The sequence below is a fragment of the Panthera onca genome, chromosome E3, assembly GCF_046562875.1.
Source record: "Panthera onca isolate mPanOnc1 chromosome E3, mPanOnc1 haplotype 2, whole genome shotgun sequence".
NCBI classification, from domain to species: domain Eukaryota; kingdom Metazoa; phylum Chordata; class Mammalia; order Carnivora; family Felidae; genus Panthera; species Panthera onca.
In genome coordinates, this window is record NC_138354.1 from 40,989,295 (window position 1) to 41,004,760 (window position 15,466).

Below are 15,466 nucleotides of genomic sequence, written 5' to 3' on the forward strand. Positions count from 1 at the left end.
CAAAACAGAGAAACACAGAAGCAGACAAACAGGGGACCCTTAGAAATTCTTCCAACTCCATGGAAGCAAAACTGAAAGCCAGCTTAGACCTTTGAGGGGATTCCACGTCCCTCCAAAACCGATGAGGGGATTCCACGTCCCTCCAGAAGGGAGGATCGTAACGTCTTCCGAAACTCCCGGCCCGTGGTCCTCCAGCGCGTCCACTTAGACCGCGTCGGGCACTACCAGAATTCCAGAAATGAGCTCACACAGAAAAGACGGAACGAACAGACACTAACCGTGGCCAGTCAGGGTCTCTGGGTCAGGGGTCCCTCGGCGGGCCTGGGGACCCCGGGCTGAGCTCCCAAATGTTATGCCCAGAATTCGTGATCCCAAAGACCACCAGGGAGCTGAGTCCGATTTAAAGCAAAAGAGCCTTTATTCGAGCTAGCTTGAGCTCAATCCCCTACCTGCACCAATGCAGCGGTGAGATACCCGGGAGAGAGAGCGAGTTTCAAAAAGACAAAGGTTTTACTGGGGCCTACGGGCCCTTGGTGAGGTAATGGCTGTGGCCTCAGCCAATTGGCTGGGGAAGGGTCCGAGTCCTGTGAAGCAGGTGAGCTGGAGGTTACTCAAGGGGAGGAGGCGTGGTCAAGGTGAAGGACACAGAACCAGATGGAGTTGGCCGGCGTAGGCCGCCCTTTCAAAAAGCACACAAAATGGCTTGCGGCAACTGTGAACAACAAAGTGTTGACGCATCTGGCTGAAAATCTCCGAATGAGGAGAAGAAGGCCAGAACTCTGACGAAGAGGCACAGGGCCGCCAGAGTAGACATCCCCCGGGTGGCCCAGGGGGTTCTGAGCTCGGCCAGAAAGGAGACTGGTGCGGGTATCGAGGCGACACGGCAGAAGGACGCTGTTTGCTAGAAGACCTTCAAAAATTAAGGATCTCGGGGCCCCCGGCTGGCTCAATCGGTGGGGGGTGCAACTCTTAACCTCAGGGGCCTGAGTTTGAGCCCCACGTTGGGCGTGGAGCCTACTTAAAGATTAAAAAAAAAATGAAAAGGACGTTAAAACTTGAGGGTCTGTTGGGTCTTTTCCCCATAACGTGGTTGTATTACGTCTTCTTTAAAAACTTTTACTTCTTATGTATTCATTTTGAGGGAGACAAAGAGACAGCATGAAGGGTGGGGGGGGGCAGAGAGACAGAAAGAGAGAGAGAATCCCAAGCAGGCTCCGCAGGGGCCGACGCGCAGAGGACGACGTTGGGTTCCGTCCCACTAACCGCGAGACCGTGACCCGAGCTGAATCGAGAGTTGGATGTTGCAACAGGGCAACGGAGACCCCGTCCTGAGTAAGGCAGGGACAAGCAGGGGTGTATGGCCAGGGGCAGGGGTTTCTGAATGGGCCTTCGCTAAGAGGGGGCATCTGTGTACTCGTGCCGGAACCAGCCCACAGGGCCTCTGCTGCGGGCTGTGGGGAGTGAGGTGGGGGGTGAGGCAGGGGTGGGGTGAGGGGTTTTCATCCCAGATGGAGCCTGATGAGGTGCCAAGGGCACATAAAAGCCTTGAGGGCAGAAAGAGAGAGGTCTCCTGGTCCTAAAGTCTGTTAACTTGAACAGTTGAGCAGACGCCAGGTTTTTGTCCAGCAACAAGTGGAATTAGACAGTCCATGTGAGGACAGAGAAGACAGAGAACTTCCACTGATTAAAAGGAGTTTTGGCAGCGGCTTGGGAATATTCCTGAAAGCCTCCATTCTGAGGGAGACCAACAAGAGAACGCTGGCTCTAATCGCCATAATCATTGACCCAGGAAACGAATGAGGGTGTAAGTCCCCCATACAGTTACAGTAACCGGAATGTATTAGGAAAAACAGTAAAAGGGTGTTAGATTCCCCTTTGTTAGGGATGGCCTGTGTCTTTTTGTCTCCCAAACACCCTGGGTTAGGTTTTGGAACACTTGTATATATGGCTCAGATTGTCTGCAACTGTGCTCAGGTCCTTTTGTTTGCTTAGAATATTGCAACAAAAATGGACCCTTCATGGGACCAAATTCACCATGAAGCATTTTAGTCAACAGATACATTGAATGTGCCTTCCTTTCGAGGGGATGATATTTCATCTCTGACAATCCTGGGTAAGGAGGGCATGAGGGTCTCACAGGTGGCTTTTCCTGAGAAGAGCCCTCAGAGGGCAAGTCTGCAAGAACCTGCTTTTCTCAGTGCCTTTAAGCGCCAGAAGGTTGGCACCTAACTTACAGGTCTTACATAAGGAAATTTGGACCATTTACTCTCTCTTTTACAATATAGATCTAACTTTAAGACAGTACTGATTGAGTGCCTCCCTCAGGAGACCAGGAATCTCTATTCGACAAGAGGATCCTTTGAAGGATTTTCTAAAATAATGTGCAGATCCTCTGAACTTGAGATCCACGACCTACAATTTGACAACAGTAATGGAAATAGCAAAAAGGGGAAAGGAATGATCCCCTGGCACCTTTTCTGTGCCATGTCTGTGCTGGCCCTATAGCTGAGTCTGGAGGTACTGATCATGTATTCCTATTGGATCGGCTCCCATCCTCTTGATGGGCAAGATCTTCAACTGATCTTGGCAGAATCCACAGTGTACCTCCCCTCAAGATTCAAATTGACCTTGCAAAACTTCTCCTTAGAATTAATATCTTTTCAATCACGAAGGACTTCAAGGCATCCACACCATAATAGAATGTTACAAGGCTCATGGTCTCATGATCCCCTGCAGGAGTCCACATAACACCTCTATTATACCTGTGAGAAAACCCAACTGCTGTGGATAGTATTTTGTCTAGGACTTCCGAGAAATAAACAGCGCTGTAATCCCTCGACATCCCCTTCTTCCCAAACCTCACACTCTACCAACATGCACTCTTCCTGAAAGCAACGTTTTCACTCTAAACCACCCACGTAGTGTAGTTTTCAGCATTCTAGTTGATAAGGACAGCCAGTATCTTTTTACCTTCACACGCAGGGAATGACAATGCATCTGGACTGCAACCTCCCCGGGTTCCACAGAGTGCTTCACGTTTCCCACAAACCTTAAAGGCTGATTTGGATGATGGAAAGTGTTTTTGCAGGCTCGACTTTGTTACAGTTTGTAGATGATTTGCGTCTCTGCTCCCCGGCTCGTGCCTCTTCACACGAAGACAGCACCCCCCTGGGAAAACTTCTGGTTTTAAAATGCCCATAAAGTCTCCAAAGAAAAGCTACAGTTTGCTCAAACTCAGGTTAGGTATTTAGCTCACCTGTTCTCAGAACAAGGCCCACATCTGGATCCAGGCACTCTCGACGCATCCACAATCTCTCACAACTGAAATCTAAGACCAATTACAAGGCTTTCTTGGACTGGCTGTCTACTCTCAAAACTGAATTCCAAACTTCTCTCTTAAGGCTCAGCTCAATGCAGGCTTTCAGACACCTGGGCAATATCTGAAAAAGTAAAAAAAAAAAAAAAAATAGTCGTTACTTCAAAAGCAACATTAACATTAGACACAAAGGGATCGTGATGAAAGGTTTAGGGAGAAAACATACGATTTCATAGTGCTGTACCCATGGTCCTGTACCCTCATGGCTCATCAAATTATACCCTTTAACCTGAGGCTTTGTTATATGTAAATTATACCTCATTAAAGAGAGTTTCAAAACATAAAATACTAGAAGCAAATGTTGCAAAGTTCCTTTCAAATCCTGAAGTGCATGGGTGATATGAGTCTGTCTGCCCGTGTCTCAAAAATCCAAAATAATAAGACATTTAAAAAATTAATAACAGCAGAGTAAGCAGATCCTGAGCGCACCCTGTCCCATGTGTTCAACTACATAATATCCACATCCAAGTCCATGAACCAGAGAGCGATCCAAAGACTGGCAGAAGAAACTCCACACCTAAATAGAGAGAAGCTGCACCAGAAAGGGTAGGAAGGTCAGAAAGGTGGAGGCTGGCTGCCTGCAGAATGGGCAGAGAAAGTGAGCCCTCACCCCAGGGAGCTCACCCCGTGAAGACTAATCTGCATCACATTTGGCATTAAAACCCAGAGGGGCTGAATTCCCTTGAGTTGAGATCCTGGAGCTTTGGAGGTCAGCTGACCCAGCACTGGGTGATCCAGGAGGATGAGTGCTAGCCGGGTCCCTGCCTGTGTAGAGAGGCAGTGTCAACGTGGCATTTTACACAATGCCGAGGCAACAGGGACAGATGTATTCATGCTGATTCCTGAGTGTGTTGGAGGACTGACTTCTCCAACAATGAGGGAGCTCACAGGCACCATTCTTCTCCCCCAGCCTCCCAGAATAAGCATAGAAGCACCCACCAGAGGCTGAGGCTGCACAGACACTTGCTACCTAACCCGTCAGCAGTGCGCCAGTCCCAAGGGTTCACTGGGGGACTCACCACACCGAGCCTCCTGGACTCAGGGCAAACATTCTTAAAACCACAAGGGCACCCTGTCCGACAGGCTGCATGCATAGCTGTCACAGCACGCTGCGTACATCTGCACCTCACCCAGCTGTACATGTCCAGGCACCCTCATCTGTCTCACCCAGCCACATGTCCCCAGGCACAGACATGCTCTGTGCATATCCTCACGTTCCTAGCTTTCACGGCTGGTCCACAGCCCCCAGCCACCAAAGGACATAGGGAAATCTGGCATAGGACTAGTAGCCCTGTGCCATTTTGCTAACACTCCTGCCCTGTGCCCAAGTTACCCAGCGGGCATACCACCCCACAGCTGGCCTGCCTGGGTCCCACTGACACCCCTGAGTGTAAGCACAGCCCACAACAGGCACGCAGTCAGTGCAGACCCCTGCAGTGAAAGGAAAAGTAACCCAGACACAACAGCAGGGAGTGAGCGATACCCACGCGATATCCTGCTGAAGGTCCAGGTCCTATAAATGGAGACGTGCACTGCTCAGGACTCCGGGACCTCTCTTTCAGACCGTCGTTAATTTCAAGATCAGAAGGCACAGCTGACTTTCTTAACACAGAGAAACAGACCCAGAGAGACACACAAAATGGACACACAGAGATGTTTATCCACAAGGAAAGACCTAGTCAACGTCACAGTGAGACATCTAAGCCAAAGAGATGAAGTAACATACCTGATACGGAATTGAAAGCAATGATCATAAGGATACTCACTGGAGTTGTGAAATGAGTAGAAGAGTGAGACCCCTGACATAGAGATAAGAAATAACACAGCACACATCGAGGACACGATAAAGGAGAAACACGCTAGCTGGAATGAACAGAGGGATGGAAGAAGCAGCCGAAGAAACCAGTGACCTCGAAGACTGAGTGTTGGAAATGAATCACACTGAACCAAGGAGACCACAGGATTCTGCAACGTGAGATGAGCCTAAGGGAACTCAGTGACTACAGGAAAGATAATAATATTCATATTGTAGGACTCCCAGAAGGAAGAGAATTTGGGGCCGAAAATTTATTTGAGGAAATAATAGCTGAAAACGCCCCTAATTGTGTAAGGGTTAAATTGTACTGTAGGGCTAACCCTTAGCTTGAAAGATAACAACTTTGTTCTGACCCTGAAGGTCAAAAGATAACAACCTTGCTTTTACTCTTGTAAATCATACTTCATACTCTTGTGAATCAGGCTTTACCAATGAAGGAAACAAAACCTTAAAAAGAGCATCAGAGACAAGGGCAAGGAGATCCACTGGTTGAAACTTAGCAGCAGAAAGTCTAAAATAATCAACTCACTCGATAACTGTTTCTGACTCATCTGGCAACTGTTTCTAACTCATCTGGGAACTGTTTCTCTGTTCTGTTCCCAGATAACGATAAAACGATGTGATCGGCTTTAAAAACTCTGTACCCCGGCTGTTCGGGGCCACGCTGTTGACAAGAGTGTTGGTCCCGATCGGTCGGCCACACTTTTAACAAGAGTGTTGGTCCCGATCAGTCGGCCACACTCTTAACAAGAGTGTTGGTCCCGATCAGTCGGCCACACTCTTGTCAAGAGTGTTGGTCCCAATCGGTCGGCCACACTCTTGTTAAGAGTGTTACTCCCGATCGGTCAGCCTTGCCTCTCATTGTAATAAACTTTGTTGCAACTGTCACTGGTGCCCGTAGCATTCTGTTTCAGGAGTCGTGTGGATGCAAAAATTGGGCGAGGAAAACAAACATCCACATCCAGGAGACTAGAGAACTCCCATCAACATCAACAAAATCAGGCCAACACACAAACATATTGTAACCAAACTTGCAAATTACAGTGACAGTAAAGAAAAACTCTTAAAAGCAGCAAGACAAAAGACCTTAACTCAGAAGGGAAGACCCATAAGGCGAGCTACCCGATTAGTGAACAGAAACTCGACAAGCCAGAAGCTAGCGACACCACATATTCAAAGTGCTGAATGGAAAAATCAGCAGCCAACAATATTCTATCCAGCAAGGCTATCCTTCAGAATGGAAGGAGACACAGACTTTTCCAAACAAAAACTAAAGGAGTTTGTACCACTAAACCCGTCCTGCAAGAAATATTAAGAGGGATTCTTTGAGTGGAAAGGAGAGACCAACAGTGACAGTTTAGAGACAGAAGACACAAATCAAGTAAAAAATGAACATGTCTGCAAAAAAAAATCAGTTAAGGAAATCAGAGAAATGGATTTGAATTGTAATAACCTCTACCAAAAACCTAGGGAGGAGAAAATAATGGGTGCGAAAGTAAATGACCATCAACTTAATATGAACTGCCAAATGCAGAAGAGGTTATATAAACACCTGACAGTGACCCTATGCTAAAACCAAGCATAAGTATGCTAAGAATAATGATAATGAAATCAAACTATATCACTAAAGAAAATAAGCAAAACATGAAAGAAAGGCAATAAAGGATCAGAGAAAATCATTAGAAACCACAGCCAAACAGGCAGTAAAATGGCAATACGTATGTACGTATCGACCATTACTTTGAAGGCAAATGGAGTGAATGCTCCAATCTAGAGACCCCAAACAGCAAAAACAAAATTGAAGAAGAAAACTAAAGCTGGAGGCATCACAATTCCAGACTTCAGGTTGTATTAAAAAGCTGTACTGAGATGAGCAGTATGGTCCTGGCAAAAAACAACATCAACAACAACAACAACAACATCAACAACAACGACAACAACAACGACACAGACGCAGAGATCAATAGAACGGAAACGCAGAAATGAACTCACACCTATATGGTCAATTAATTCTCAACACAGCAGGAAAGCATATCCAATGGAAAAAAAAAAAGATAGTCTGGGGACACGTGGGTGGCTGCAAAGCGTGTGATTGTGGGTTCAGCTCAGGTCATGATCTCAGGGCAGTGCAGAGCATGTGTGGGATTCTCAGTCCCCATTTCTCTCTGCCCCTCTTCTGCATTCTCTCTGTCTCTCAAAAATGAATACATAAAGAAAATCTCCTCAACATATGGTTTTGGAAAAACTAGACAGCAACCTGCAAAACAAAACAAGACCAACAACGGACCACCTTCTTACAACATACACAAAAGTAAATCCAACATGGATAAAGACCTATGTGTGAAACCTGAAACCAGAAAAATCCCAGAGGATAATTAACACAGGCAGTATCTTAGTTGACATTGGCCGTACAAACGTCTTTGTAGATACATCTCCTGAGTGGAGGGAAACACAAGCAAAAATAATGGGACTTCGTAAAAATAAAAAGCTTCTGTCACCAAGGAAATAATCAACAAAACTAAGACACCTACAGAATACTATTTGCAAACGACATCTGATTAAGGGTTAGTGTCCAGAACAAATAAAGTCATACAGCACCCAAAAAGGAGAAATCCGATTAAAAATGGGCAGAAGACACGAATGGACATTTTCCCAAGGAAGACATACACATGGCCAAAGCCATGTGAAAAGATGCTCAACAATACTGATCTTCAGGAAAATACAATTCAAAAGTACAACGAGATAACACATCACATCCATCAGAATGACTAAAATCAATGAAGGTTGAAACAGCAGGTGTTGCCAAGGATGTGAGGAAAGAGAAACCCTCTTGCACTGTGGGTAGGAACGCAAACTGGTGCAGCCACACTGGAAAACATCACGGAGATTCATCAAAAAAAAATGCAAATGGAAGTACCTTACGATCCAGCAATTTCACCACGAGGTATTTACACAAAGAATATAAAAATAATCCTTCAAAGGGATACATGCACCCTGATGTTTACAGCAGCATTTTCTACAACAGCCAAATTACGGAAACTTCCCGAGCATCCATCAACTGATGAATAAGTTGAGATGTAGTATATGGAATGTAATATTATTTAGCCGTAAAAACAGGAAAGCTTGTCATTTGCCATGAGGAGGAGGAGTGACAGAATGTTATGCTGGGTGAAAAAAGCCTGTCAGAGAAAGACAAATACCAGGGGATTTCACTAACACGTGGAAATAAAACAAAACAAATGGGGGGGGGGGGGTGAAGGACACAGTGACAAACAAACAGACTCTTCACTGGGAAACAAACTGAGGGCTTCCACAGCGAGGTGGGGAATGGGTGAAACAGCTGCTGGGGATTACGAAGTGCACATGGGATGAGCACCAGGTGATGCGTGCAAGGGTTACTTTATATTGCACACCTGAAACTATTCCACTGGGTCTTCACTCACTGGAATTTAATTTAAAAGTTAACCTAAGGTTAATGACAGGTACCTACCAGGTTTTCTGTAGTTTTCAATCACTTCACTAGGTTGGAAAAATAACCACGAAATTAAAAAAAAAAAGATGTATGATGTGGGGGACAGTTTGTGCCCTTACCTCTGTCTCTGGTTCCAGCAGGATGCAGAAACTGGGTCCCAGCTCATTCTTCTAGAAGGTTCTGAGACGAGCATTTCATGTGTTCACGTCCTAACGGAATGCAGTTCCCGTGCTTCTCAACTTCTGTCAGGGTTTCTTCCCGGAAACGAGCCTGAATCTAGAACAAACCATCGACTGCATCGATGAGGTGATGTCGTGGGACCCCGCAATCCATGAGTCCTTCAGTAAAATATGTCTTGTTCAAATACTGTCCGGGAAGGGGAGGAATGAAACACGGGAACAGCCCAGAAAATGCAAGGGCCTGTGCTGCTCAGCAACCAGCTTGCCCAGGGAAGTCACCCAGCGCCCCCTCCTCAGCATTCAGTACAACAAGGCAGCGACTCAGGAGATGCCAAGTTGCTGCAAAGCTCCCAAGGTCTCCCCTGGGGTGGGTGGCAGAACGCGCTGAAAAGGCAGCTCTGCTCTCTGTCCTGAGGCAGCGGCAGAGGCCCTGAGTCCTCTGGGAGCAACAGCGACCCTTCCTGCTCTGAGGTGTCCTGGGTCAGAAAAGCCGATGGTGCGCCCTCTGCTGGCCATCACTGCCCAGGCAGAGGAACCCGCCCCTCCCCTCCAGGTCTGTGGTGCTCGAGCTCTCTCTGCTGGTCATCATGGGAATTCCTGCAATGTTGAAGGCCCTGGGGGCTCAGCTGAGGGACCGAAGGTACTCTGGGCAACCCAGCCTGTTCTCCACATTGGGAAGGGTCTTAGTGACAGGGCCTGGGACACAAAGAAATCTTTTCCTTCTCCTTTCTTGTGAGTGAAGAATGAAACCGAATTTATTAACGTAATGACATCATTTGTAATGCTTTAAGCAATGTTCCCAGAAAAATAGACCGCCAAATTACACATGCTGAACAAGAGGTAATGGTGTTGACCACCTAAGTGTGTAGATTAGATAAAGAATGGACACCTTTGAGAGAGAGATACCGGCTTCCAGCTATGGAATGAATGAGCCTAGGGATACAAGGGACAGCCAATGGAAGAGAGTCAATCCTGTAGTAATACTGTTGCATGCTTTCACAGGATAGCTACACTTGTGCTTAAGTACAACATAATTTATAGACATATGGAAGGACTACAATGTATGCCTAATACGAATACAACAAATGTGTGAAGAATATTTCAATTAAAAGTTGACATCATTTATGCTATCTTTAATTTCTCTTTCTTTGCCAATAAGCTATCATTCCTGGGGCGCTTGGGTGGCTTACTTGGTTAAGCGTCCGCCTTCCACTCAGGCCATGATCTTGCAGCCCTTCAGTTTGAGCCCCGCGTCAGGCTCTGTCCTGACAGCTCAGAGCCTGGAGCCTGCCTCACATTCAGTATCTCCCACTCTCTCCCCCATCCGCAGCTCGGGCTCTCTCATAAAAGGAAAAAAAAGAAACATTAAAAATAAAAAGTCATTCCTAATTTAGAATCTGTGAAATTCCATCTATACCAGATTCTCTAACATGACCATCTTGATGTTTAGAGCTTATCTGAAAAGTCACTAATAATATCTGATGACACATATGTGACAAGGTCAGCATGCAACTTACAGGGAGCTTCACATCTGTTGTGAATTTACGACATGCATCCGTGGCTTATATTTGCAATGAAATGTGCTTTAGGGATACGGATGGATGAAATCATGTCCATCAGTCATGTGGGTCAATTTTCTACAGGACCATCATGCCTTCAGTTAGTAATTGCCATCTCTTCAAAATCAAAAGAAAGCTGGGAAAAGGAATTGTCTTTGAAGGACGTAAGAGAAGACTATGGTGTTTTAAAGGGTTCACCTACCTTCTAGAATCCTCAGATTGGTTGTCGACAGGAGGCTAGCAACCCACGATTTGGATGCACACCACTCGTTCCAGAGGGAGAATATGGACATTCTTGTCATACACTTTTTATCAATATCAGCAGTTCAACTCTGCCAGGTCCAGACTGCCGGACCTGGGAGCAACACGATGCCTCGTGCCTGGGTTCAGAACATGAGGAACGCCAGCTGGTGGCGGGAGGGGGGAAATCCCACAGGGCCTGGGGCAGTGAGGCAGATGACCCTGGGACACCTCCCCACAGGGCGGGCTCTGGAGTTTACCTGCCAAAGAGCAGCACACTCTCCCTGAAGACATCCTTCTCCATGACAGAACATAACGCTGAGCCCCGCAATTCCACGAGAGGTGACGGATGCCCATCTTTTCAATTGCAATGGCCTCTGCAGCGCTTGGCCCCAGGGATGTTGGAGTCTTAGAGTCATGAAACTATGATGCCCATGATACCAGCCCTTTCTGCCCCAACACTCAGAGCCACTTCACACATCCCCTCTCCCCTGGCCCATCTCGCCCCGTCCACATACCTGGACCAGGTCTCCACTTTTCTCCTTGTACTTCCTCTTTGTCTCTGTTTCTCTCTAACCACACCTCTCTGTGTTTCTTCCTTTCACTCTCTCGGTCTTGCCCCAATCCCCTATCACTCATCCAGTTTCTCTATCCTTACCTGTCTCTTTGTCCACCTCTCCCCAGGCTTCAGGCTATCTGCTCTGTGCATGCAGCCCTGTCCAGGAGCACAGGGCACTCCTGTCTCTCTCTCGCTCGTCATGGTTTGTCCCAGGCCCTGATCACAATGGGGGAGAATCCCCCGTACAGCAGCTGCTCATATTGACATTTGCTAAAGCAAGGCTGGCAGCATGTGGACAGCCAGACGTTTACCTTTGGTGGCCCAGCCAGGACCCCAAAGCTGCTGGAGGGCTGGCTGCTTCCCTAAGCTGGAAGGAAAAAGGGGCTCACAGGGTTCAGGGTCCCTGATGTAGATTGAATTCGCTGATGTAGAAGGAGCCGTATGCTTACACCCAACTCTCCTGGGTGGTGTCAAAGGAACCTATCTCAGACCATGGACCTCTGCCCTCCCCATGCCTCAATACGGCATCAGGGGGAGCTTCAGGGGACACCGTGTGACTCACCACAAAAATTGCGTCATTTGCCCCTTGGAGGTCACCTGGATGGGCGCTATTGGTGGCAGCTGGGAAGGTGGGCTGTGAAACCAGGTTTGTCCACTCAGGATGGGGCAGATGCCAGGGGACGGGGACCCTGTGACACGTGCGTGGGTCCGTCCGTGGCCCTGACGGCCAGGCCAACTCGCGGGAAGAGACTGCACTGGCCGGAAGCGGGGCAGGGTGGGTGGACAGCGCCCCGGGCCGGGCCTGCCACGGGCTCTGCGGCCTCTGGTGCTCAGACGTGTCGTGAGAAGCACAGTCAGCCGAGGGTGGGTGGCCGTGGTGGGAGTCTGGCCTCCCGGGTGTGCGATTAGGAACTGGCTCCCCACTCCCCTGAACACACTCTGCTGATGCTCGGCGGCCTTCTCAGAGGAGCAAAGGCCTCCCTCCTTCTGGAAGCGCCCGAAGTAGGAACGGTGGCCGGGGCGGAGGAGTCCTGGGCCCTGGGAGTCCGCCTGCCCTGGGGGAGAAGATCTGCCTGCTGCGTCGCCACATGCCTGAGGCCTGAGACCCGTGCTCCCGTGCTCCGCGCTGCGGGTGAGGAGGTGTGCGTCCCCAGCCTCCGGGGGTGCAGGAGCCTGCCTTGGGGCGTGCGGGGATCTTCCTCTGCTGAAGACACTGGCGGGGGCCCGTCCATGTGGCTGAGGGCGGCCGAGTCGCAGGTGGGACGTGGGCCGGAGACGGCGTATCTAGGTCGCAGCTGCCCCCGGGCTCAGCCTGACACCCGGCTGCCTTTCTTCCCCATCCTCCACACGCCCCCCCCAAATGGAGCACTGCCAAAGCCGCCCGCCCACTTCCTGTGGCCAAAAGATAAAGGACCTCGGGGGCCCCCAGAGCAGAGACCCGTGGAGCCTGGCAAGGTAGGGGCGCTGTCCCCTCTCACACAGCTGCAGAGGCCCCTGGCCCCCTCCGGCCCTGAGATGTCCCTCCATGCCCTCTCTCTTCGCAGATGCTGTGGCTGTTGCTTCTGACCCCCTTCTTCTCGGGGACCTGCGTCGTGGGGAGCCCAGGTGAGTCCTGAACCACAGGGGTCCTCCCTTCCGGGAGGCTCTTGTAACCTTGTCTCCAGTTCCATTCACTGGGGGTCCTTGGGGCTGCCTGTCCGTGCCCTCGGGGGAGGCCTAGGTGGGGACGGGGCTCGGTCCCGGGCCCCGAGGCCCGGCCTCCCTCCGCCCTCATGTTGCTGCCCGGCCTCCCTCCTCCCTCATGTTGCTTCCCAGCCTCCCTCCCTGAAAACGAGCTGGTGGGCATCGTCGGGGGCCACAGTGCCCCCCAGGGGAAGTGGCCGTGGCAGGTCAGCCTGAAAGTCTACAATTATAACTGGGCCTCCTGGGTGCACATCTGCGGGGGCTCCCTCATCCACCCCCAGTGGGTGCTGACCGCCGCCCACTGCATTGTCTGGTGAGTCCCGCTCGCTGCCATCCACCTCTGGGTGAATCAGGAGGTGTGGGAATCCGGGCTCCAGGCGGGGCGGAGGGGGCCGCCCTCGAAGGACTCGCCTCCGTGGCTTCTTTGCGACCCCAGGAAGAACGCCGACCCGGCAGCCTACCGCATCCATGCCGGGGACGTGTACCTCTACGGGGGGAGGACGCTGCTGAATGTGACCCGCGTCATAGTCCACCTCGACTACATCAACGCCCAGCTGGGTGCGGACGTGGCCCTGCTCCAGCTGTCACACTCTGTGAAATGCACGGCTACCCTCAGGCCTGTCAAGCTCCCGTCGGCCCTGCTTGAAGTCACCCCAGAGGACGAGTGCTGGGTGACCGGCTGGGGCAACGTCATGGTGCACCGTGTGTACGGGGTGGGGGTTGGGAGGGGTTCGGGGCCGCGCGAGGCATTTCCCGACCCTGCCACACGGAGAAGTCCTGGTGGGTGGGCGGCTGCAGGTTCTGGAAAGGAATCGCCTCCCGACACCCTCCCCCACCCACCCCGTATGCGCCCCAATCGGGAGATCCGACCCCAGAGGCTGGAGGGTCCCTGAAGCACAACTGAGCTCGGGACCCAACTCCGTGACGAGGAAGTTCATATTCTTAGTTTTTTTCCAACTTACAGGAAGATATTTGGGGACGGGCAGAAACCCTCACACACACCCCCCCCCCCATTTTCTTTCCGGTCCTTCCAACTAAAGGCAGAATCCACCTTCCGGGTGTTAGGAATTTAGAGGGAGATGGGAACCCTGCTCCCTGGGGTCCCCACGGGAGCGATCCGGGCGGGAACACAGGCTCGCGGCCGACAGCGGGGGCCACGCTCCAGCCTCTGGTCACGTCTCTCCCCCAGAGTTGTTGCCTCCGCCCTACCGTCTGCAGCAGGTGGCGGTGAGCGTGGTGGAGAACGCCGTCTGTGACCAGCAGTACCACACCGCGACCAGCCACCGCTTGGCGGGCAGGAAGATCATCCAGGACGACATGCTGTGTGCGGGGACCGAGGGCCGGGACTCCTGCCAGGTGTGAGTCCCAGCCCATCCCGGCCCCCACCCCACGCTAGAGGCCAGCCGGGGCTCAGTGCTATCTCTCCTTCCTCAGGACGACTCTGGAGGCCCTCTGGTCTGCAAGACCACGGGTGCTTGGCACTTGGTGGGAGTGGTCAGCTGGGGCGACAGCTGTGCCGTGAGAAACCGTCCCGGGGTCTACGCTCGCGTCCAGACGTACCTGCCCTGGATCACGCGGCAAATCGGGAGGGGCCTCTGACAAGGGCCTGCTGGCCGTCTGCCCGGCTGGGCCCGGAGGAGCGACGCCTTCCTCCCCCCAGAGCCTGCTGCTTCAGCCTCTGCGCCCCCGTCCCTGGCCTGGGCTCCGCCTTCCTTCTGGCCTCCTCAGTGTCCGGGACTTCCCTGACTGCTGGGGGAAGGAGCAAGAAGATGCCAGGGGGCGGGCGGGAAGTCCCTGGGGCCCAGGGTGCCTCGCTGTGCTGCCTGTCAAATTAAAGAGCTTGAGGAATGACCAGAGTGCGGTCAGTCTCTGTGGAGTGGGCTCTCCGTGGGAGCGTGTCGGCCAGCCCCGAGGTACAGGGGGCCGCGCTGGGGCTGGTGTCCTACCAGGCTTGGCAAGGGAGAGTGAGGATCTCAGGGTTGGCTCCACTCTGCGGCCACAGCCCCAGCTCTGTCCTGCACCGGAGGCCACCACGTGGTTCCAACCTTGCATCCATTCCTCCTTCCATGCCCCATCTTTCCAACCATCCATCTGTCCATCCTACTTCTCTCGTAAGACAAGGTCTCTTCTGGGAATTAACCAGTTGCCACGCAAAAGTGACCTGGATATGATGCCAATTTGTCCTCCCCTTTAGGGACGTGCTTGCCCATCTGGGTACCTTCAGGTGAGGGTCTTCGCTGGCTCCCCAGGGGGAGTTGGGTATGAGCTCCATGTTGGGAGCTCCTGGTTGGGTATGAGCTCCAGGTACTGGGCAGCAGGCGGAGAGAAATGCCCGGTAGGCAGCCGGGTGAGGGGCTGGAGACCACGGTGCCCCAGGGCCATGATGTGTGTGTGCTGCAGTGTTAGGAGGTGCCCTGAGCCCATGTGCCGGGCCAGGGTGGGGCAGGGAGGGCCCATTCACCTGCTGTGCAGGCGGGAGGAGGGAGGTGGGAGGAGGGAGGAGCTGAGGGGCAGGCTCCGTGGCAGGCCCCACCTGCTCCTTCTGGGCACCTGCAGCTATGGCTGTCCCCACCATTTGTGCC

At 51.5% G+C, this 15,466-nt stretch overlaps 1 protein-coding gene across 1 annotated transcript; it reads left to right on the plus strand.

The window, feature by feature from the left end:
- Positions 1-12,605: 12,605 nt before the first annotated feature.
- LOC132674991 (serine protease 29-like) lies at positions 12,606-14,735 on the plus strand. The gene is made up of 6 exons (XM_078440350.2): positions 12,606-12,656; positions 12,746-12,806; positions 13,017-13,197; positions 13,321-13,586; positions 14,074-14,240; positions 14,319-14,735. Exons 2-6 carry the CDS (start codon positions 12,746-12,748, stop codon positions 14,481-14,483), a joined length of 840 nt encoding a protein of 279 aa, XP_078296476.2. The 5' UTR covers positions 12,606-12,656; the 3' UTR covers positions 14,484-14,735.
- The last annotated feature ends 731 nt before the right edge of the window (positions 14,736-15,466 follow it).

What these genes read in the sequence shown, in the direction of transcription:
- LOC132674991 (XM_078440350.2), top strand. Translation starts at nt 12,746, where the DNA reads ATGCTGTGGCTGTTGCTTCTGACCCCCTTCTTCTCGGGGACCTGCGTC. An exon ending in GCCGCCCACTGCATTGTCTG is followed by an intron (nt 13,198 to 13,320) that starts GTGAGTCCCGCT and finishes TTGCGACCCCAG; the next exon opens with GAAGAACGCCGACCCGGCAG. An exon ending in GGGCAACGTCATGGTGCACC is followed by an intron (nt 13,587 to 14,073) that starts GTGTGTACGGGG and finishes TCTCTCCCCCAG; the next exon opens with AGTTGTTGCCTCCGCCCTAC.